The 23,366-nt window shown below is 40.0% G+C and overlaps 1 protein-coding gene across 4 annotated transcripts in view; it reads left to right on the top strand.

Moving 5' to 3' along the window:
* Nucleotides 1-5,073: 5,073 nt before the first annotated feature.
* Nucleotides 5,074-23,366, top strand: part of pcsk5b (proprotein convertase subtilisin/kexin type 5b) — a 61,871-nt gene continuing 43,578 nt past the window's right edge. For 2 of the 4 annotated variants that reach the window (XM_040154455.1, XM_040154453.1), the window contains exons 1-3: nucleotides 5,074-5,737; nucleotides 10,720-10,824; nucleotides 21,994-22,146. In XM_040154455.1, coding sequence (XP_040010389.1) covers nucleotides 5,558-5,737; nucleotides 10,720-10,824; nucleotides 21,994-22,146 — 438 coding nt within the window. In that variant the 5' untranslated portion in view covers nucleotides 5,074-5,557. The remainder of the gene's footprint in view (nucleotides 5,738-10,719; nucleotides 10,825-21,993; nucleotides 22,147-23,366) is intronic. The other 2 variants (XM_040154454.1, XM_040154456.1) reach the window with 2 other exon arrangements.

Below are 23,366 nucleotides of genomic sequence, written 5' to 3'. Positions count from 1 at the left end.
CATTAATTTATCCATTTAGAGCAGTTTGAAACAAAAAAACGTGGTAGCATGGAGAAAGACTTAAACTATATTTTATCCAACTTACTGTGTGCATAAGGTTACATGAAAACTAATTTCTCGCACACTGATGGGGGAAGCGTAGACAGTACATGGCCCTAGTTGTGTTTCTATGATACAGGCGAAGCATGAATGGTGATAAACATTTAATTTATAGTAATACTGGCCAAAATTATTTTGGAATACATTACAATATCCTCATTTTAAACAGAATCAGATATGACCCCCACCCCCCCCCAAAAAAAACAACAACCTTTGAGTGATTTTAACTTTTAAAGATTTCTAATTGGAAAAAAAAAAAATTAATAGCATCCTTAAAGTAAATCTGCAACTCCTTTTTCTGTTGCTGTTGGCAAAACACTGCATTCTCTAACTTCTGTGGGGGATAGGCAATTCCTTGCATTTGCGCTCACCTATTGCGATAATGACCAATAAGTGAGAGGCAATCTGATAGCTGTGGGGTTGTCGTGACCTGTTGACTGTGGACATGATCAGTGCAAGCAAATAGGAGGATAGTGGTATTTGATTTAATATGTACCTCTACAAATCATCAATTGGAATACCTTTGTTGCTCTTCCCTGAGAATCAATGGAAAAATAGCTTTAATTTTTGTGTGAGGTTCTGCTGTAAATTTGCAAAGTTTTGTGAAATGAATCAATAAACCTATTTTCCAAAAAAAAAAGAATAGTTCCCTGAAACTGAAATTAACATTTTCTGTAATCTAGTTGCCATAACTGGGTTCTTTTTAATAGTCTTTTAAGCCAGTTGGCCATATGGTGGCCCAGCTTGAGTGAGACACAGGTGGCTCTCTGATTACAGTGAATGCACCTTCTTTTCCAATGAGATAAATATCTGTCCGTATCTGTTTAGATTGTTTTTTCACTTTTATTAAAAAGGCAACCATTCAAAAAACCATATAATTCTGCTGACAAGTTGAACAAAATTTCTAAAAGGATAATGGCTTCATCCCCTTTCAAAGTTACGGAAATAATGGTTTACACTGTGATTTGTGAACATCACTGGCATGCCCAATGATATTAAGCTATTACGCATGTTCTTTGCGTAATCTTTGATTTATCTCAAGGATGTTTGAAGGCCCATAAAGGGAGAAAGATGGATTTGTGAGTGTTGTGCAATAAAAACACCTATAATGAATAGAGAACAATGGTGAAACCTACAATTAATTAGTTGTGGAGTTGAGCAATGTTTCAGTTATTCTGCTTTAAAATGCAGAAGTTTCTCTTATCATTGTATAGTGGGTGACATAACGTAGCTGGGAACATACCCTTTCAACACAGATAATGTGTGGAAACCAGCAATATGTCTCCACCTGTAAAAGTTTAAATGGACATGAATGTGAAAATAGTGATAGAATTTAACTGCTATGTCCGATATGTAATCGCATCAGTCACCACCAGATGGCAATATATACCCATATATATATATATATATATATATATATAATATATATATATATATATATATATATATATATATATATATATATATATATATATATATATATATATAATATATATAATTTATTATATATATATAGAGAGAGAGAGACAGATAGATCTTTATATAGATATATCAAATAATCAATAATTTCAAATAATTTACTGCATACCATACACCGAAGCACTCTTTTTTTAAAACTGAAAGCATGGAAGGCCAGACCAGGTGGGTCACAGCTCACAGGAACATAGATACCTCTGTGTGAGAATGCCTGAACCTGAGAAAATCAAACCTGACACACTGTTCTCACAATATTTGAATTGTCTTGAATTGTGTTTCTATTGATAACTGATTGCCATACTGAATTACCATGGAGATTAGAATTCACATTACTCACAGATTCAGAAGGCCAAAGTTTAATGTGACTATGCTGTTCTTTCTGTCCCCCTCTTCCATCTCTTTCCGCTGGATGTAGAGAGTGTGTGAGATCCCAGAGTAGCTTATATTACCTTGGTATGTAGCTGACAAAGGAGAGGGGAGAAAGGCGAAGAGATGGGTGGTGATGGGAGGGTGGGATACAGAGGAGAGAGGATGGAACGTCAATGAGTGGCAGGTGCTATTGTGGCCTATGTGCAGGAGCCTACAGCAACAAGGTCAAAGGTCAAAGTGAAGTTGAAAGGTCAACCTTAACTCCCAGGAATCCCGGCCAGTCTGAGGTACAGATAAGGGGGAGTCAGAGAGACTGATGGGCCCAAGGAAATAACTGAAGGAACAGAAAGGTACATGGAGGAGAGAAAGGGGAGTACAGACAAGAGGCCAAGACGCAGTATAGGTCAAATGCATTAAAAAGTGGGACCATTCAAGTGAACCAAAGACACACACTAAAAAAAAGAATGGGTCCAGATTCCTTATAAAAAGAAAATGCAGACAAAAAAGGAACATTTCTGCAAAGGTAAGCAAAGTAAATGATAGAACAAAAAGGGAAGGCCGTGATTGATAAACATGAAGACATGCAAGATGTGAGGAGAAGCAGTGGCAGATGGGTAATTGCAAGCTGCATTTGAGTGCAAGAGGTGCACACGTTTGATAACACCCCCATCTTGATGAGACAAAAAAATCATGTGGGAGGTTCCCCTCTAGAAGTGTTGAGCCCACTACTGAATGAACAAATTAGCCATGTCCTCGGTGAATAAAGCTAGTTGGCCGCAGTTTCCTATTGGGGCCTTCCATTGCGTTGTATCATGGCGGTTGTGTGCAGTTTTTCCCAAGTTGTGTTTGGCCTAAACACATGATGCACCCTGTTATTTCATTGAAGAGGTACAGGAATGTTGGAGGAATGCCCCTCAGAGTGTTTGTTGACACTTGTGACTGCTCCGCTCTCAGATGTTGACAAAGACGTTTTGTTGGGGTTCACTCAGTTCAGTCCCTGGAGAAAGTCGGGGACCTTTGAGGCTGTCACGCAGGATATCGCGACAGTTTAGACCTGAATGGAAATTGGGGGCCCTGATGCTCAAGGCGGCCTCGTGACCTGGGTACTTGATTTGGATACTCAAATCAATTTCTGCTGTGTTTCGTCTCCTCTCCTTTTTTTCGTTAAATTACAAGCCCTTCCATCCAGCTGAATAGAGAATGATCACTTTTTTCTTTTTTTTCCTTTTCTCCCTTTCATCTCCATCTGGGGACCATGAGATGTTCTTGTCCCCCCACTTGTTGTGAGATGTCACAGCAGGGTCCATTCAGTGAGAAATTGGCTGCAATTAGTGCAATTATGCTGATTTTCACTTGTGTCCCATGCAGAACAGAGTTTTCGCTGTGCAGAGAGACACCCCCGTGAAACTGCTGCAAAACAAAAACCCATCAATCAACAAAGGCTGTGAATGAAAGGCTCAACTGCAGATAATACTGGGCACATTCCATAATGACAGCGTTTAGTCAGCTGTGACCTGTGTTGCGATGGGGGGCATGACATCTAGAGCTTCACTGATTAAGGGGAAATAAGCAGTAAAGCCAGTATGAAGGGCGGAAGGCCTAATTGACAGTGGTGGGTGCGTAATCCAGTAGTACAGTAAGGTTACCTGTGAGGTTGGTTGTAGTATAACAGTGTTAAACACTCCTGAGTTCAGCTCGTATCCAAGGATTTAGCAGAGGGCAAACACAATCAAATGTACCCACTTTTTTTGCAGGGTATACCGTATTTAAAGAAATCCACACTTTTAACCATAAATCATGGCAGTCACAAAAACAAAATAATCAAACTGATAAAGTTGAGATTTGTGCATTTTATGGAAGAAAAGAATAATTTCATGCTTTTTCTGAATGTATATTCGATTTTTATGTGTGTGACTGTTTCTCATTGGATGATGACTTAAGTGGAGGTCATAGTTTACCCAACTTTACATTGGTATGTCTATGTCAATATTGCCCAGGAGACTGACAAGGCTTGCATTCAACAGCAGATCTCGAGGTGTAGGAAGGGGGAGCGGTATCCAAAGTGTAATGCATCCACTTGTTAAGTGGTGGTTGTTTTAAAGGAAAATTTAGGGGAGAAACACCTCTGCTATTCCTGTGCAGTGGTTTGTAACAGCTGTTAAAATGTGACACATTTGCAAATTTGTAAACATCCTTTGTCACTCCCTGAAAAATTGCACAATTGTTGGTGGTTAGAAAACAGCTTTGCTGTCTCAGTTAAAAAAAAAAAAAAAAAAAAAAAAAAAAAATTGACTCCTCTGTAGGCTTTTAACACAAAACAAGTCTTCAGAGCAACACATTGATATTGTTAATTGTCTACTAGCAAAACCCCCCACAACTGAAATATGCTATAAGCATCTAAAAATTCTAATTATTTTCATCTTTTTATAGCAAACTATACACATTCTTAAACACCTAGCACATGTTACAGCTAAAATTTTAATCATCTCATCATGTTTTATAAACATTTTTCCTCATATTTTACTGCATTTACATACTTCTTTGTCAGTCTTATTTCTGATTAACTGTGGGGCCGGAAAAAAAATAATCTGTTATAAAATTACTCTTTTGGGGTCCTCTTACTTTCTCGGTCTTTATTTGATATCTGGGGCTATGAATATTGTTAAACCTAGGTCAAATAGGGTCAGAGTCGGGGTTAGGGTGAAACACAGGGTCAGGGTTATGGTTTCTCTGTAGAAATGCGCCTAGAACCAGATTGTAAGGTCTGAAGTCACTTGTGACGCAAGGCCTCCTTGCTATGGAAGTTGCCACACAGACATGAACATGTTAACTGCAGAATATACAGTTTGTTTTAGGTCGTTGTCTCTTTTGTAAGCGCGGCTGAGCGCTATGACAATCCAAAATAAGTCATTTTTAATATAGTGCAACTGCGATGACTTCCGGCCAGTTTGGTTTTAAGTAAATTATTCTTCATTCCTCCTGGAGGAAGCCCTTCAAGCTGGCCCCCAAGTGGCTCCTCGCCCCCCCGGTGCCGAGTGCGGTGGACGGCCGGTCAGCGGTGGAGCCAAGCAGAGTGTCTTTAAGACCCAGCGGAGCTCGGCAGGGAAACCCCGCGGCTTTAGTTGTTTCTACTCTCCAGAGTGTCAGCTAGTTATTTGTGGGGAGGCGCTGTAGCCATTTCGCCACATGAAAGCCCGATGAGCTGAGCGACCAACATCCGAGTTGCTCATGGAGAAGAGAAATCAGCTTTGAGGAGCTCCGCGCGCACACAGACGCACGCGAGCTCGCGCGCAGAGACGCACGGCACACAGACACGCGCACTTCCTCCTCCTCGGCCGTGGAAAAAAGAGAGAGAGGAACAGAGAGAGAGGGCACACGAAACGCAAACTTCCAACCCTCCCATGTGGGAACCAGAGGTCTGAGGATAAGGTATATTTTTTCTTCTTCGGGGCTCCGCTCCTCCCCCCCTCTCTCCCTCTCTTTCTCTCCCTCTCAGTGTTTTTGCCCGGAGAGTTGTGTTTCTATGAGAGTCTTGCTTGGTGAGAAGATAAGTTTGGTTGTTTGCCTGGTCGGCTGAGGAGGAGGAGAAGAGTCGGGTTAAAAGTGGGGGAAGATGGTCCGCAACGCCGCTTGGAGAAGAAGCTTGCTGTGCGTCCTGGCGCTCAGTCTCGGCTTTGCGTCCCCGCCGTGCAAAGCTCGGATTTACACCAACCACTGGGCAGTCAGGATAGCTGGGGGACCCGAGGTGGCCGAGCGGATAGCGGAAAAATATGGCTATAGGAACATGGGACAGGTAGGTCGCCTATTGCTCCATCCAAAGTTGCCTCTTATTCGTGTGTCTTTGTGATTTCTTGTTTTTGTCAACTCTTAAAAGTGGTTCACACCATGGAGGTCACTATTCCTCTACCAGCAGACAAACGTTACGGGGTCAAACGTTAAAGGTCTGAGATCCGAACCCGAGGAATGAACCTTCTCTGTGATTTTCCTTACTCCGTCCGTCTTTCTGTGGCCCTCCGACTCTCACACAAGGACAGAGAAGCGGCAGGGAACAAAGAGAGAAGACCAAGAGCAGGATGGCACAACAGGTGCCTCCTCGCTGTGTTTCCGCGGATCGTGTTCAGTTTGCGGGCTGGAACCACAGGGAGCTCACTATCAGCCTCAGCCACAGCAGTATCATGTGCTTTGTCCCTTTGACACCCAAGTGAGACAGCTAGTGCTGTTTGGTTTATGGGCTTGGAATTGACATCAGAAGGTCCACAGTCAAACAGATACTAATCTTCTTCCTTCTCACTACTGTATTACTACATTTGTGCCATATATATGTGTATATATATATATGTGTGTATATATATATATATATGTGTGTATATATATATATATATGTGTATATATATATATATATATGTGTGTATATATATATATATATATGTGTGTATATATATATATATATGTGTGTATATATATATATATATATATATGTGTGTATATATATATATATATATACACACACACTTACATACATACATACACACTTACATAAGGATTTGACGCAAAAAAACCCCTGACTGGTCCTGTTTTGCTTGGCGTCATTAACTTTTAAATAAAAATTCCGATATTTTAATTAATGAATTTATTATTTTAACATTACATGGAGGAAAATTGGGATTTCAGTTTAGCACTTCTCTGCTTATGTTCCATAGTATTCTCCCTGTGAGCGTAATCTTGACTCTGTCCATAACTAGGCCTGCTTGAAAAACAGCACCGTTGTGCTCTGTTTACATTTAGGATTCAATCTTTATTAGATGCTCCCACACTTTTTGTCAGTATTCACAAATTGATGGGGTGGAGCTGTTTTCTTTCTGGGTTTCTTGAGTAACAACGAAAAACAACTACAAGAGAAAATGTTAAAATAAGCACTTTACTGGAAAAATCTGAGCCAATATTTTACAGCTTGCATTAAAATCACAAAGCATGCCTCTACAGCATAAGACCCTTCGATATTCATTACATCTGACACTTAAGACCAAACGTAGGGGCCAGTGTGCTTAGCAAAGTCTAAAATAAATCCCAACTACAGTTGTAAAAATACGTATACCGAGAGGGGAAACACTGGTGTGAGATTTGTCAGTCTCTTTTCACGTTATGTCATTTTATTAACCAACAGAAGTCTATAATGGTCGAGAAGGAGGAGGTTTATCTGGTCACTTGGAGGTGTGTTTTGACAGAGTTTAAAGAGAAATCCTGTGTTCTCTGTGGATAAAAGAAATACGCCACACAAACATGGACCCCACACGTACTCCAGAGTATCGCGACCGAAATACATGGGTAGTTCAAGCCTGCACTTGCCAGTGCTTGACGTGAAGACAGCGTGGAACAGAGGGGGGCATTCTGACAGGTTGTTGTGGGGTAGCCTAGTCAACAGCTATTGAGCCCCCCTCCTTCCCCGCCTTATCCAGCCCGCCCACCCACTATACTCCCCAGAGAGCAGGCCTTAATGGCCTCGTTTATCCCCTCTCTTTGACAGGAACTAATGTGTGGAGCCCCCCCCCCTTCCATAGGAATTCCCCTGTGGAGTGCAGGGTCGCCACCAACCCCCACCATTCGCCCTAATTTCCATCTCAATATGGAGCGTTCATTGGACTTTGACACCTCATAGACAAGAGTTTTACTTCACTTCCTGGTTTTGGGGTCAGCTGAAAGCCGCTCCCATGGGAGCAATAACAGCACACTCTGGTTTCCTAATGTGAACTTTGGCATCCCCATCATCAACCCCATCCCTCTCATATCAGTAAGCACTGATGTATATGGAGAATGACATTAAATTTATTAGGTGAGATGACTTATCGCAATTTTCTTTGCAGTTAGTTTGTATATTGCAAAGAGATACACAGTGTTTTCAATTTAATTAAACGTGCTCGGACTATTCATAAGGATTGGCCTGTTTGTGATAAATGATTTGGGGATATGACTGCTAAGTGAGAAGAGTTTTTAAGTTTTGAAGGGAAGCAAAGTAATTAAAGAGAGAAAAGGGGGATGGGTAGGGAAAACATGTGACAGAGGGACAATATAGTCTTCTTGACAGGGGTGGAAAGAAGAGAAGAGACAAAGATAACCACACACTGAGAGATGGAAGGAGAAGGGAGTGAAAGAAGGGACGATAGATGGACGGATGGATGAAAAGAGTTGGCATGGAGTGAGAGAGCACCTCGTTGGGGAATTCTGGGTAATCCTCTTAACCATGGAGCCCCCTTCCCAGACTTAGATACTGGCAGAAACCAAGTCTAAATCAGCTGACAAGGCCCCAGACGTGGCTATATGTTCAAACTGGTGTTTTGAAGACATGGGAGAGGACTTGGAGCCATTGAGAGGGATCATGATGATCTGGAGCCAGACATGGACAAGGGGTGGTTGCATCAGTAACAAGTTATGAGGTTATTTGTACATGTTGTACTGATGCTGGACCAGTTCTTTCAGGCATCAGGCCAACAATTCGTTATGCTAAAGTACAGTGTCAAGAGTAACATTTATCAATATTTCCACAAATGCCTCACTCGTACTGATAATTTTTATCCAAACTTATCATCCAGTGTCTGTGATGACCCATAATCAGTAATTTATTTCTAATACTTTTTGGTTTGTTGATTTAAGCCTGGGACAGAGTTGATGATTTTAATTCTTGTTCTGGGCCAGTTGGGGTTAGAAGGATGGGGAAGAAAGTTAGTGGGGATTGTTCTGTAGTGTCACACTAGTGAACATTGCAGAACAGAATAAAGAAAATCTTACCAATAGTTTACCTTTATCGAGGTACAAATAAGGGAAATAAATATTTTGTTAGTTTTACCCTTGAATGTAACCTAAACAATACAACTGTTATAAGACTGCAGCATCTATAACATGAAGTAAGCAGTTTGAAAACAGGTATTTTGTACTTTTGTACTTCTACTTCTGTAGTCATATGAGTTTAGATTTTTTTTTTCTTTTTTTGCTGTGGCAGATTCCTGCAGTGTTTTTCTGTGATCTCTCATCATCTTGTGTCATGCCCGTCTTTGTCTTATTGTTTAATGGGGTTCAGAGACCACTTCTCTGAACCAAACTTGTTCAGGCAAAACTTGAGCCTTTAGTTTGGTAGTCTGACATAGCTATGCCACACTCAGAATCATTTTCATGGGAAAAAGTGTATCATCTTTTGGCAATCCTAGTAGGATTCTGTATGAAGTGACTTGGAATTTTTAATGCACCCACTGAAAAAAAAATTGTGAAGCATCACACTGTGAATCATTGCAGTGGAAGTGGTTTTGCTTCACAAATTTGTTACAAAATAATTCCTAGCAACCAAGGGCTATGCTAAAGTTATGATTCACTAGGTGGGTTGTTACATCAGAATGAAAGTTCAGTTGACTATATAACCCCTGTGTGTCCATCTAAACACATGCTGTCATAACTACGAGAGTAACAACTCAAGCCATATTTGTCGACTTGAGTTGGGGATAAAGATAAGGTTAAGAAGATATGCATCGGCTGTGAGATGCAGTACAACCTGAAGAGGTGATGCAGCTATGAAAATGAAAAATGAAAATGTCACACTGAAACTGGGATAAATGGGTCATTTATGAAGTCTGTAAACCAGACCTCAAGATTCAGAGAAATGCAGCAGTAGTTGAGACCTGGACTTCAGGGTTGTTTTTTTTAATTTTTATTCTGTGTGTAGAGGTTTTCCAGCAGCTCCCTATTTACAGATGCTCCAAGAGGGAAGGGTGCTTTGCTAATGGCAGTGCAGATGCTGGGTAGATTAAATACACAGTGGAAGCATGATATGTTGAGACCTGTTTACACTATGAGAAACATCCATAGTGGTAGCTGCCTGTTATGGAAGCACATTTTGTTAATATGTTGAATACCTTTATAATCTGATTACACAAGACATCTGATATGTGCTGCATTTTTTTTTTTTTTAGCTATTTGATCTTTGCTGAAAGGCGGTCCAGCTAGACCTATTGGCACTTTGTTGTTTCTCATTTTATCAGCCTGCAAGTTGGAGAATGTGTGTATGTGTATGTGCATGAGCACTGAGCTGAAAGCTGATCTAATGGGCTCTGCAGTGGTGGAGCTCAGCCATGGATCAGTGAAGCACCACAGGACCCTTGGCAGCCATGACAGTTTGATCATCTGACGGATTGTATGGTCTTTATCAATTATTAAAACTAATCACTGTCCAGCAGCTTGCCGTCTGTCTATCATTGTCTTTCTGCTGATCCTCTGGCCTCCTCAGCACTCTGTCATTCAAAGTCTTTGTCGGTTTTTGTGTGTCTGTACATTTGTCTGATGTCTAGTCTGTGACTTTTTTTGTGTTTTTGTTTCTCTTTTTCTGTTTTTATTTGACTTGTCTGCCTTTTTAGTCCATGTTCCTTTATCTTTTCTCTGACAGTTTTTAAAAGCGCAACAAAACTTTATGTATTATACATAGAAAACCATGAAATTAACATAACAACAGAGAAAAAAAACACTTTACTACCTTAAGAGAATGAACTTATTACTTAAAAATAATTTTTTTGAGTACTTAAACTGTGGTGGTTGTCACTCACAACAATTTACCCTATTCATTAATGACTGTAGAATATCAATACCAGATGAGTTACTTTTGATAATGTTTAGGACATTTTTTGCAGAAAAAGAATCTCATTTTTATAGTTACACTAATAATGTATGGTGATGTTTTAGAAAGAGTTATGGAATGATTAGATACAAATTTCTTAAGTCTGTATATGTGTTTTGCAGATTGGAGATCTCAAAGACCACTATCACTTCTTCCATAGTCGGACCATCAAGCGGTCGACTTTGTCCAGCCGTGGACGCCATAGTTTCATCTCCATGGAGCCCAAGGTAAGTCTGTTGTACTGTTTTATGAATTACAGATTTAGAATCAAAGTATTTCACAGAGTATGTGAGATAGTTCGGTCGATGTCCTAGCTTTTGCTGGATACCTCATGGTATTCATCAGTTCATACATTTTTGATTAATTGTCATGGAGATGACTCAGTTGTCATCACGTGACCTAAGTATGGAACTTATCTGATTACCTGTTAAAATGTGACAAAGGCAAACTACACCTGCTGATGTTTTGTTGAAAGCTCAAGAAAAAGCAAGTAAGTCGACCTTGAGTTAAGATTATTTTATCAAACTATTTCTGAGGTCAAAAATAACTTTTAAAGGGACAATATTTAAGTATTTTAGTATAAAACATTCAAAATTTAACTAATAATATCAACAGAATGTGAAGAAATACCAGTTTTGATGTCAAAGTCGTCTATGTATTGTGTTACAGAGAAATCCACTGTAGTTAGCATGCTAACCAGCTAGCTCCTGCCCGTCCCGGCTCGTAATACCACTTTGTACCTCAAGAGGCCATAGTGAGTATCTGTAGCATCCAGTTTGCCCTAATTTTAAATGAGAGGATGAATAAGTAGTAACTGCGAGTAGACTATAAACCTGTGTTTCAGCTGTGCTCTCTTGGCAACAGTCCTCCACTCTGTGCTCAAGCCCAGTACATCTTCCCCGTCTCTCTGACTGGGCAGACTGGGTGTGAAATCATCGTCGTGAAATACCTGTATAAAACGTCGTGCTGTTGTCCTAATTTTAAAATTATCCCACTATTGTATACAATCCACAGTCCTGGACTAAGTGTGAAATACATTTTATACATCAACTCAGACGACTCTGCTTTCATTTCCTTGGTGTCGCAGACATGCACACAAATGGGTTATTTCAGGGACACACTGTTTATGAGGACAGGAACTATGACATTGGAGAAATATTGTAGTTTTCCTGACATCTCTACACTGTACTGACGGATAAAGTGTAATAAATGAGGCCTCTTCTTCTACTTTTCTATTTCACAAACCTGGCAAATTTAGGTGTGAGGGATAGGTTTAGAGGTGAGGGATAAATCATTGCATAATTATAATTTCCCTTGAAATAAAAAAAAGGAAAAAGTCAAAATCCCTGCCAACAGCTTCTAAATGCTAGGTTCATTACACCCCACAGTAAGAAAGAGTTGCATAAAGAAAACAAAATACTGTTGAATCTGCCATTTCTTTGCTGGTTTGAATTTACGCCATGCTCACTTTAAGAGGACACACTCATCATCACTGGTCACTGGGATTATTGAAAACAGAATTGTATCAAAGTAATTAATGATTTTAACTCATTTATTTTCTTTTGTAACCCATCATGTTAATGTGAAATATGTTCAGAAACTAGATACCTCCAAATAAATTAAAACAGTGGGTCCTCCACCCTACCAGAAAGGTGCAGGGTACACAAGGCAATTTAGCGGACCAGTGGTGTCCCAGGAAAAAAAGGAGTAGCCAGTTAATTGGATCTGCTAAATCAAAATTCAGGGAAATCCTATTCCATTCTAAGTACAAGTTTACAGAAATCCTGTGTCTGTTACTAGAGTAGCTGGTTCCCTGAAACTAACCTTCTGTATGGCAGATTAACTTGATCTTAACCAGAGGCACCAGACTTCGTTTCAGGTTTGAACTTTCAACCAGTGGGGAGAGCTGGTGCAACCTAATTCCAACCAGAATTAAACAGTGTTGTATCTAAAATTTTGCCATTTTATCCTACAGCCACAAGTCAGCATATATGAAAAAAAAAATCTATTTGATATAATTTGACATTGTTTCTACTTCACCAAGGTTAGGATTGCATTTGTGAATATAAAATACAGGCTTTCAAAGAATCTTCTTCAACTGAACAAGGTTTTTTTTTTTGTGGTGTGGGTGAACTGGCCCTTCAAACATGAGTGTGACCGAAGGTAAACCCTTTCTCTTGTCCTGTCAGTGCTCCTCTCATCACTGCACCAGGTCATCAAACCCTGGCTGCATTATTAATGCAGCCTTAACCTCACACCACTTGGAACTTCATCTAAATACACAGGATTAATTGCTAAATCAAACTTTGTCTTATATGTATTTAGGTGCATGGAGTGCTAAAGTTGATTGTGTATGGAGTGCGAAAGTAGACAGCTTCAGATGGGTTTCATGGACAAGACAATTGTGGGAATGTCTCATTCTTGACATCTAAAAGCCCTATGTTCATAGTATATTTTTTGTCATTTGTATCTGACAAAAAAGTTTACTTTTTTTTGTCTGCCTGTTTAATGAATTGGGTCACTCTATCAAACAGGTTGGGACTGATCCTGAGAAAACCAGACAAAACTATCCAGATCCTTTACAGTGAAATTTAAAATATCACATACATCCATTCATTAGCTATACCGCTTATCCTTTTTGAGGCTCGCAGGGGGGCTTTAGCCAATCCCAACTGATATTGGGCAAGAGTTGGGGTACACCGTGGACAGGTTACCAGTCTGTCACAGGGCTGACATATAGAGACAAACAACCATTCACGATCACATTCACGCATGCAGGCCATTTAGAGTCGCCATTTAACCTAGGTTAGATTCTAAATATCCCATTTATGTCAATTTTGAAAAATACTGACCTTTTGGAGGCTCAGGGTTTTCATCCAGCAGCAATGGCTTTGTGTGTTTGTTTTGGACAGTGGATTCAAGCGCATGTAAGTTTGTTTGTATCTGTGCATGCACATGAATGCATGCTGACTGTTGAGGAATGATAATGATGTACTAGTGTGATTATATAAAAGAGGGATGAAATAGGAAGAAGAGAACAGTAAGAGTAAGCAAAACAGAAAAGATAAGATAGTGCCTGTCAACTTCTGTTACGCACTTATCGTGTTGTCACCTAGTTCATTGTTCTTTTCATTTTTTCCTTTCTGTACTTTTTTATGGTCCACTCAACCTGTTTTGCCCACCTGCTGTCGTTACGTGTCATCCCTCCTCTTTTCTCTTCCTTGGACTCCCTCTCCTACCTCTGTTTCTCACTGTTGCTTTCAGCGTACTCATCTCCCTCCCTCTGTCTTTGGTTCTCTTGCTCTCTCGGGCCTGACAAAGTGCCATGGTGGTGGAAGGTTTGTGTCCGGATGCCAGCTGGCTGAGAGACTGAGATTTTAGAAGACTAGATCAGAGAGGAGAGGTTGAATATGAGAGAGGGGAAAAGGAGCTATTACAACAGAACGAGAGTGAAGAGGAGCTGAAGAGAGAAGGGAAGAGGGAAAAGATGGATTAGAGAAACCAAATAAAGGAATAGTGGAGTGGAGAGGAATGGAGCTGTCAGTGTTTTCCCAGAGTCGCTATCCTTTCAGTGTAATCTGTGGACCTGTCTGTGGGTCTGGGATCAACATGACAGCTTTTTTTGGCACCTGCGCAGTCTGGCATACTGCTAATGATGTTTTGCACTCAGGTTTTGTAATAATGATAGCCATGTGTGTTTGTGTGTGAGTGAGTCAGATGGGTGTAGCGGTGCCATGAAAGGCGCACCCTGCCATCCACAGTACCCATTGGAACGCATGTTACCATGGTGATGCAGCACAGCACAGATTACTGCTTTATGGCATCTGCCTAACTGCAGTGTCACTTGCCTCTTAGGTCATAGACCACTTATTTTTAAAGGCTGGCGAATAAATCTGTCATGGCCATCGGCCTGTAGAGCGCGCGTGTCTTCACCTTGATGGCTGCACATCTCTAACTGTTCTTTTTAAAGACTTTTCAAAAATCGAATACAATATTTTTAGCCTGTGATGGTTTTATTATAGATTTTAATCAGTACGTCTGATACCAATGAACAAACAGTGAAGTAATAATTATTAAGTAATACTTTCTCATTTTTAAAGTAACTATCTTCACATTCCAACAACAAAGACAAATGTTTGTATTGTAATGCTACTGTAACAGTTACATCTTAAATGTACATTTGAAGTTCATGTTAAGTTATCTCTCTTTGTATCACAATCCATGTAAATCAATTTGAAAAGGACAGTGATTAAAATCTCCTGTGGCACCAATTAACGGCATATACAAACCAGCTAGTGAGGAGTTGAGACGTCCTAACAACATTTTCCCTATCGATTGAACAGAAATTAAAATTGAAGTTAGTCGACCAGTCCAAAAGTAAGAAAACACTCTGAACAGTCAAAATTGCCTGAGCTGCATTGCCTTTCAGAACGAGCAGAATTATAGAATCTGCCGGTAAATGATGTCATATTGGTTTACCAAGTTTGGCTAATGTTAGTGTTGCTAGCACCTTCTTTCCTTGTAGGTTAACGGCCATGCCTATGCTGAATGTGGTTACACGTTGCTCCGGTCGAGTGGTTATATGCCAATTTATTCTGACACAGCCTACATATAACCTTTTTTTCATTTTCTAGATCAAAATACTGCCAAGCCGCGCTGGTTTCGTGAGATGCCATCTGTCCGACTTCCCACCTTGCTTTTTTACAACATCCGGTCATTAGTGTGGGGAGAGGGAGGCTACCGTCTGCCAGGCTGCAGCCCCGGCTAGTGGTGGGTGGTTGCGTACCATCTTAGACGCAACAGTTAACTGGCATCGTACATTAATGAAATATTAATAATTATTTTGACCAATTTCTGGTGCCGACTACGAGGGTAGCAACGTTTAATCGTTTAGTCGACTTATTGCGCACATCTTCTCTAGCTTGCACCTTGCACAGCTATGCTGACGTACACCCGTGACTCATTCATACTGGGAGTTCCAAGAGAGTTTGAAAAGCCACAGACTTTTTTGTTGTAGCACTGCACTGTTATTAGTTTTTGGTGTGACATGAGTTCAAGTATACTCAGTCTGCTTTGTTTGAAATCTATTTCCAGCCATTTCAAGTTTACTGTAAACAACAATTAGAGTAGTACAGTGGTTGTTTCTCCTTTTATAATGCCCTCTTTAAGTCTGTGCAGAGATTAGTAGAGAGAAACAACTGCTGAACTCCTCCATAGCTTTCTGTCCATGGCGTTCTGTTGCAGGAGCATGGTGTTTCCAGTTGGTTTCACTTAGCGAGACTCTTGTTTACTTGAAGTCATTTATCCACACATGTGCAGGAAAACTGAGAGCCAGGTGTGGTCCACAGCTGAAACCTCACCGGGATACTCAAAAATGCAAAATGGCTGTGACGACAAAATTAAATTTTGGTGTCTTGTGATTTTTATGAGTTGCAGGCTTCTAGAAATCATGGCACATAAGAAAATATATTTTACCACATAGTAAAACTACTTGAGTGAGCTTAAATGAATTCAAATTTAATTATTAAACCGTTAAAACGCTTGAAATCTGCTCAATATTTGTCCACTATAGCTCATAGAATTTTTTCATCGTCCAACTACCTTTAGAGCTCACTCTATGCATGGACATGTGTGGAAGACAAGGACACTCACAGCATCGAGGAGACAACACAGAATGTGTACCTTAGGGGTAATATGCGTACGGGAAGGTATTATGGGACTCCACATAGTCCCAGGTACAGATTTCCATAAAGCCAAGATGCTTGTGTGAGATTGTGCCATAGACTCCTGAATTTATTTTTTTTCTTGTATTTGTTAAACAGATGAACCATTAAGAGTTGATGCCGTGAGATGAGGACCTTCAGCTGGCCAGCACAGCACCACAGGGCTCAAACAGTCTGTGAAGAGATGTGCGACTGTGTGCTGTGTCTGGGCTGAGGCCCTGAATTGCACTTAGGGGAGAAGAAGAACTGGCTTCTTGTGTCAGTCCAAAGGTTGTTACGGGTGTTCTGCTACACTAGCCTTTGACCTTTTTTAAAACACCCAGCTCTCAGTTCTTTTGCCTGCAACTCAAACGGCATCTCAAAAACAGCAGTGAAAGTGGATCAATTTGTTCCCATTTGTTCTACTGAAGTGAACTCTTCCCCAGTTTTCCCTGGTTGCTGACCCAGCCAGCAAGAGCCACCTGCAAACCCTTACACACAGAACGAATGAGAGAGAGAGAGGGAGGGAGGAAGGGGGTTGGAGTGGGAATGAGAGAGAAAGACAGGCAATCTCAGAGGGAAATGGGCATCTATGGAGAAGACCTGAAATGCAGCAAGACAGGGGCAGATGAGGGAGTGAGACACGAGAAAAGTAAAAGAGGGGGAGAGGAGAGGGAGTTTGAGTGTGAGAAAAGAAAAAATGCGAGTGACAGAGAGGTACGAGTGCTAACAGATCATCCCTCTGCTCCACCAAGTTAGAGTTAAAAGAATGGAGCAGAGGGATCCAATCGTCATGCCTCAGAGCCTGCCAGCGAATTGGCACTGAAACAAAGGAAGTGATACATGGGCAAGTTTTAGAGGCAATAATAGAGGGCAATATTGTTTTTGTTTGGATAGGAATTGGCAAACGTGACACAATTGAGGTGGATAACTGCAGGCTGTTATCGGTGAGTGATTTTTAGCGAGGACAACAAGGGATGGCATTGCTCTTGATAGCTTTAGGAAAACTGTTGAATACCATTTATCTGCCTTGGGTCATCCTTCAAAGAGAGGACAAAAGTGTATTTTTAAAAGTAAATCCAAGTAAAGAAATGCAAAAGCCACCTGTGTAAGCAGTAGCAGTATGAAGATAAAAGCTAGAAAACCACATTAAAGGCAAAAAGAAATGGATTTTTTAGACTAATATTGGCAAAGATTAAACGTTTAACATTACACAGGACATTGAATGGTAAAACACATGCACATTTTGGTCACTGGAATTTTTTAGTCGGTACACTCTTCCTCAATTAACAGATGCTTCAAGTATGTATCTACATATTACAGCTATACAGTGTTTCCTGTATAATCATTAGACTATGGTGGAAATGCTCTACGTTGATGGAAAAATCAATACAAGTAAATTCTCAGCCCTTCTGAGAATAAAGTCAAAGATGTTTATGTATATAAAACACCAGCAAAGTTGTTTAGATATCATGATATTAATGTCAACATTCCCCACATTCCCACTGAAATCTCTGGACTTATTTACTTTTCATCTTCCTTCATACTTACAGTATATTGATATTATCGGTCACAGTTTGCTGGAATAATTTCCTCTTGGCTTCAGAAGTAATTTCTCTTCGCTTACTCTTCTTAAATAGAAAATGTGCAGTTGTGAGAATGAGAGGTGTGAAAATGAGTCCAGTAATGATAATGTGTACAGTTTCTACTGCAGAGCTTGCGAAACTGTTTCAAACAACTATGTAATCTACTACGTAGACTGATAACAACATATTTCTGATTTACAAGTTTAATATCAAAATTTTAAAATCTAAATTCTCCTTTGTTATAATGAAATTCAGAACAGTTTTCAGCACATAGACCTTTAAGGAAATCAGACGCAAAACCTGAGGAAAAAAAAAAAGAAAAAAAAAAAAAGATTCTTGGTTGAACAGTTCATTTTTCTAAAAAAAAAAAAGAAGAATGTCAAAGCTCAGACAACTAACCAGTATCATCTAGACTACACTGACTGAACTGTAGATGAAGACCACAATGTTTCTCTTCTTTTCTTTAAACATGTAAAATATGCTTTTTACTTCAAGTTGCTAAATAGGATAAATACGACATGAAGATATAATACCTGAATCTTCAATGATCCTAAATCTCCTCACTTACCACCTCCTCAGGAAGGTTAAAGGTTTTAATCCGCTACAGAGCAGCACCAAGTTGAAGTGGTCTGGCTCAAAGGTACTTCAATAGTATGGATGCTTGCCGGGCACGCATATGCGTGAGACTTCAGGTTCTTTGGTTGATGTCATTGTTCATTAGGCCAATTCGGCAAAATGTTCTGAAATCCCTAAAATTCTTGGGTCTTGTCTGAGACATCTGATGTGAAGTTCACGCTAATTGGGATCCAACTGCAGCAGAAAAATTTCTTTTTTTTAGCCATCTGTAAAGTCTTTGCTCTGTCTTTTCAGTCTGTAGAAGAATTAATGGCAGTAGGAGAGGATTGGTGGCGACATCAGAGGCACTAATGCGTTCATCGTCAGACCTCCTAGGAATTACCAAGTTACGGACAGAACAGTTAAGATTTACGCTGCTGATCAAAGATTGTGGTTGATGCTATGCTAATGTATGCAAATTGTAATGATACACCAGTGGTTTTGCGCATACACATCCAATTCCTGATGACAGTGTTATTTTGAGGCTAATGGCGTGTGTAAAGGGTCGCTTTGAGGCTGATGGTCCTGATAAAACTTGGAGTGAAATGAGCTGAGACCTCGGCATACGGAGGAGCATCAGGCTAAAACTAAATATTTCACTGGATTTTTTTACTCTTTATCTTTCACTGTGCCCCGGTTTGCCATTTGCTTTTTCTTTTTCTCCCATATCTTGCTCTGTTAAATGGAAGGTCTTCACACTTTGATTATTAAATTACGTCATCCCCAGAATTTCTTCTCTCCCTCCATCTTGATCTATAAGGAACTAAATGCTTTACTTATTAAATCAGTGTTATTTATAATATCAATTATCTTCCCTTCACTTGCTGTCTTTCAGTCTCTCTTGCAATTTGTTTTCACCTCCCTCCCTTTCCAGCTCAGTCTTTTTTTATTGACTCTCCTGGGACTCGTTCTCTTCAGCTCTTTATCGCCTCTCCTTCTCTCTTCTTATCTTGTCTCGTTGCCTCGCTCTCCAACTCTCTGGAGAGCCTGGCAGATTGTTTCAGTGCATGAGACCAGATAATCACTCTGCAGTCATTATGTCAGCTATTCTATTTTTTTTTTCTCTCTTCTCCTTTCCTCTGTCTGCTGGAGCTGTATTGATGTGAAGAAATGCTTGTTCTTTGCAGTCGGACATTGTTCACTAAAGCCTCAGATTTCTGGCAAACTGAGCAACAAAACACAAACACTCTGGCAGTGTGAAAATTCTTTTATTGAATATCTTTTATGAGTCGAGTTTATTTGTCTGTACATCATGCGTATGGCTAGACACTTTATGTTCAGCAGATGGTGTGGCGATCATTTCAGTCGGAGTGTACACAAATACTGTATAAATAAGCCGTAGCTCCACAATTTTTATCTGAATATTCACTGTTCCTAAAGTAAATGAATAAAATCCTAGTGTAATCTTTGTAAACTGTCACATAATCATGTGCAAATTTTAGTCTGAAGAACCCCTAAATCATTTATCACAGAAATATTTACATGTCAGGCAGCTTTTATACAGTGTAACCCATGCTCCCTCTACGTGTTGTGCCAGTCTTATGCCTGCTAATATTTTAGTTTTTTAGTTTTGTAGTTGTTGCTGGTACATGCAAATATGCCATGGAGTCTTTTTAGACAGATGAAGTCTGCAGGACTTCAGCTAGACTAAACACAATATTTCGGGTTTCAAAAAGAGTTGACCAGAGCCAAGCACATGGGTCCAGCCATCTTGTTCAGATCCAACAATGCTGATTATGAAATCGGAAAATTCCGTCTGAAAGTGGAGCTCGATTCCTGCCAAGGAATGCCTTGCGCCTTGAAGCGAGCCCATAACATTTGAGAGATTGATGTTACCTGAGAGACATTTATGTCTTCGGTGCATTTGTGTGTGTGTTAATGTCCATTTTGCAGACGGGGAGAAACGTACTGATGGAGAGAGAAAAAAAAAAATGCAAAACTCTTGTAGGGTGAGACCGAAATACACCAAGTGCAACTTTTAGATGGCTAAAAGGATACCTTAGAATGAATATGTCAAGATTCTGGTGATGCTTCTTGAACGCATGCTTCCAAATGTATTTGGATGTGCTATTATTTCTTTTTTCAATTCAGCAGTCTTCAATTGTTCACCTTACGCTGAATTTAAATGGAGTGGCCACATGTTAAACACTGTTACAGTTAATTACAGTTAATCCGTAAGACTGAAATCACTTTACTGCTTAGCACTGTCACCTTTCGAAAATAGTTTTGTTTTTTTGTTTTTTTGTTTTTTTTACTTTACAAAATGAAAACACATTTATCTTAAACAGTATCCTCCTACAGTCACCAAGACTAAGTCAAAACCTTTTAAATGGCTGGACCACCCATTATCTGTTTGCTTCTCTCTTACTCTCTGTGCTGACACATACAGTCTTTAAATACAACCAAATTCCCAATAAAGCTGTTTTCATTTTCTCTGTTTCTGTTGTCAGACAACGGAGCACACATAAAATAATGAATGAAACACAGCCCATTAAGACTACATGTTAACCAGCAGTCACTTCCAAGCCATTTCAAAGCTGCTGCTCTGCACTAGAATACTGATTTTATAACTGTGACTTCGTCTGACGAAATCACCACACACATAGATTAAATACAGTGGCTATGCTGTCATTTCAGCTATATTTACTTGTAAAACAATCACCCAGAGAGGAAGTTAGAAGCTCATTCATGTCTATGCAGTTGCCATGTGGTCAATTGAATGAGACACATATAGAGGTATGCCTGCGGAGGGAAAGCCTGACCTTGCCCTGGTGTGGCAATACTGGCGACTGTCTTCTATAGAAAGTAGCTAAAGTTTTCCATAAAGTTGCTTGATTTGTCGCCAGGTTCTTTTGTTAAGATAAGTCGCTAGAGGGGTGCGAAAAGTCGATAAATCTAGCAACAAAAGCGTTAAGTTGGCAACACTGCCTGTAAAAGCCCCCTTATGACACAATAGAACCGGTTTTCGCTAATTCATTCTGAAAGAGCAATGACCAAACGGGAAACTCCAACACTTGGCCAACCGACCAAAGGTGTAATGTCATCAGTCAGTCAGTCATCGACATTCAAATATACAGGACTGGCCTCGCTGTTGCGGTCCAGCATAAAAAAAAAAGTCATCTAGGCTCATGGCTCACACATACCAAACATTCACCTCTCTTCTGATCTCTAGCCATATCTATTCTTTGGAGATGGTCTGTAGCTTGTGTGTGTCTGAGTTCATTCCATAGGGCAAACAAGAGGAAAGATGCCTCTATATTTTCACGTATTTATTGAAAATGCACCACCCACTATATAAGAAGATCCTAGGTTTTCCAGCACCTTATATTTGCCTCAAAGACTGTGTTGCCTTGAACACATCATTTCATAGGAACTCTGATGAAATTCTCTGTTTACTGATTGTGCTATCTGTGAAGTAATTCTATTAGTGTGTGTTATTATAATGATGCCTCCTCAGTGTCTGCTATCTCCTGTCTGTGTTTGTGTGTGTCAGGTGGAGTGGATACAGCAGCAGGTGGTGAAGAGGAGGATCAAGAGGGATTATAAACCATCCCCACCCCTTTCTCTGTCAAGCCCCGCCCACAGCAGCCTGGCCCAGAACAACATATTCTATAATGATGCCAAGTGGAGCAGTATGTGGTACATTGTGAGTACGCTGTATACTCTTACTAACCTCCCTCTCTGTATGTGTATTTACTACACCAAAACAAAAATATCACAACTTCTGAGACAAACAGAGCCCAATAAAATTTAGTGTACGCTGTGCTCATCTATTCTTCTCAGAGGATTGCATGCAGTTCTTTGCCCACATTTATCCAGTTTGTGGGTCAAAGGTCGGCCAAGGTCATGCCATGTTCCTGATTACTGCAGGGTCAGTGCAGCAGGGATTTTTGGGCGTTTTACTGAATGAAAGAGTAGAAAAGCCATAGCGATTAAATTATGGCATACATCAATTCGAAAAGAGACACGTTAGGGTCAAGGCAAAACATTCTGTGTTTATTCATAAGCATTTGTCACAGGAATGTCAACAATTAGAAGTATACGTGTGTCTGTGTTCCTGTGTTTCGAAATCGTTTCTCAGATATCGGCAGTATTGTGCATCCACTTGTTTGCGTGCACACACAGTCACACACACAGTCACACACACACAGACAGACACACAGTCAGACACACGCACACAGTCACACACACGCACACACACACACACACACACACACACACACACACACACACACACACACACACACACACACACTCAGTGCTTTCAAATTCACACTGCAGAGATTTCCAGGCTTATCACAAGTGTTTGCAAACACCCTCAGATCATTGCTCTTTTAGTTACATATTTGTGTGCGTGCACGTGTGTGGTTGAGAGTCCTCAGCTCTGTCAATTGTTAACTTGGTATAGATAAATCCTAATACTTTGACCAGAGGTTTTAACATATTGTTCTAGCTTTAGGACTGAACTCTCTGAACTTGGTGTATGAGTGTGTTTTCAGGTTTCGATATAAAAGGCTTCCTCCTGTCATTTCTAACAAAGTTACCTGACATAGCCTATGGTTGAAACACCGAACATTTCCAGTTAGTCCAGCTGTATAATTTTCTATCTGATTTTAAAATTGATATAGAGACTTATTCAGGAGCACAGATTTCACCTTATTTGATTGATGAAAAAATGTAACATTAACGAGTATCAGTGATTTAGACAGGACGTTTGATTTTCATACTGGAATCACTTGAAGATGCATACAAATTGTAACACTTGACTCACATTTTATTGACTCGCAAGAGGTCAGTGTCCATAGAAAAATAGCTCTGATAAGAAATAAAGTGAGTGAAGTAATTTATGTAGGTTGACAATTACGT

This window comes from Xiphias gladius, chromosome 19, assembly GCF_016859285.1.
Source record: "Xiphias gladius isolate SHS-SW01 ecotype Sanya breed wild chromosome 19, ASM1685928v1, whole genome shotgun sequence".
In the NCBI taxonomy this organism is placed as follows: Eukaryota; Metazoa; Chordata; class Actinopteri; order Istiophoriformes; family Xiphiidae; genus Xiphias; species Xiphias gladius.
Note: the sequence above shows the minus strand (reverse complement) of the source record. Positions and strands in the feature narration are given on the sequence as shown.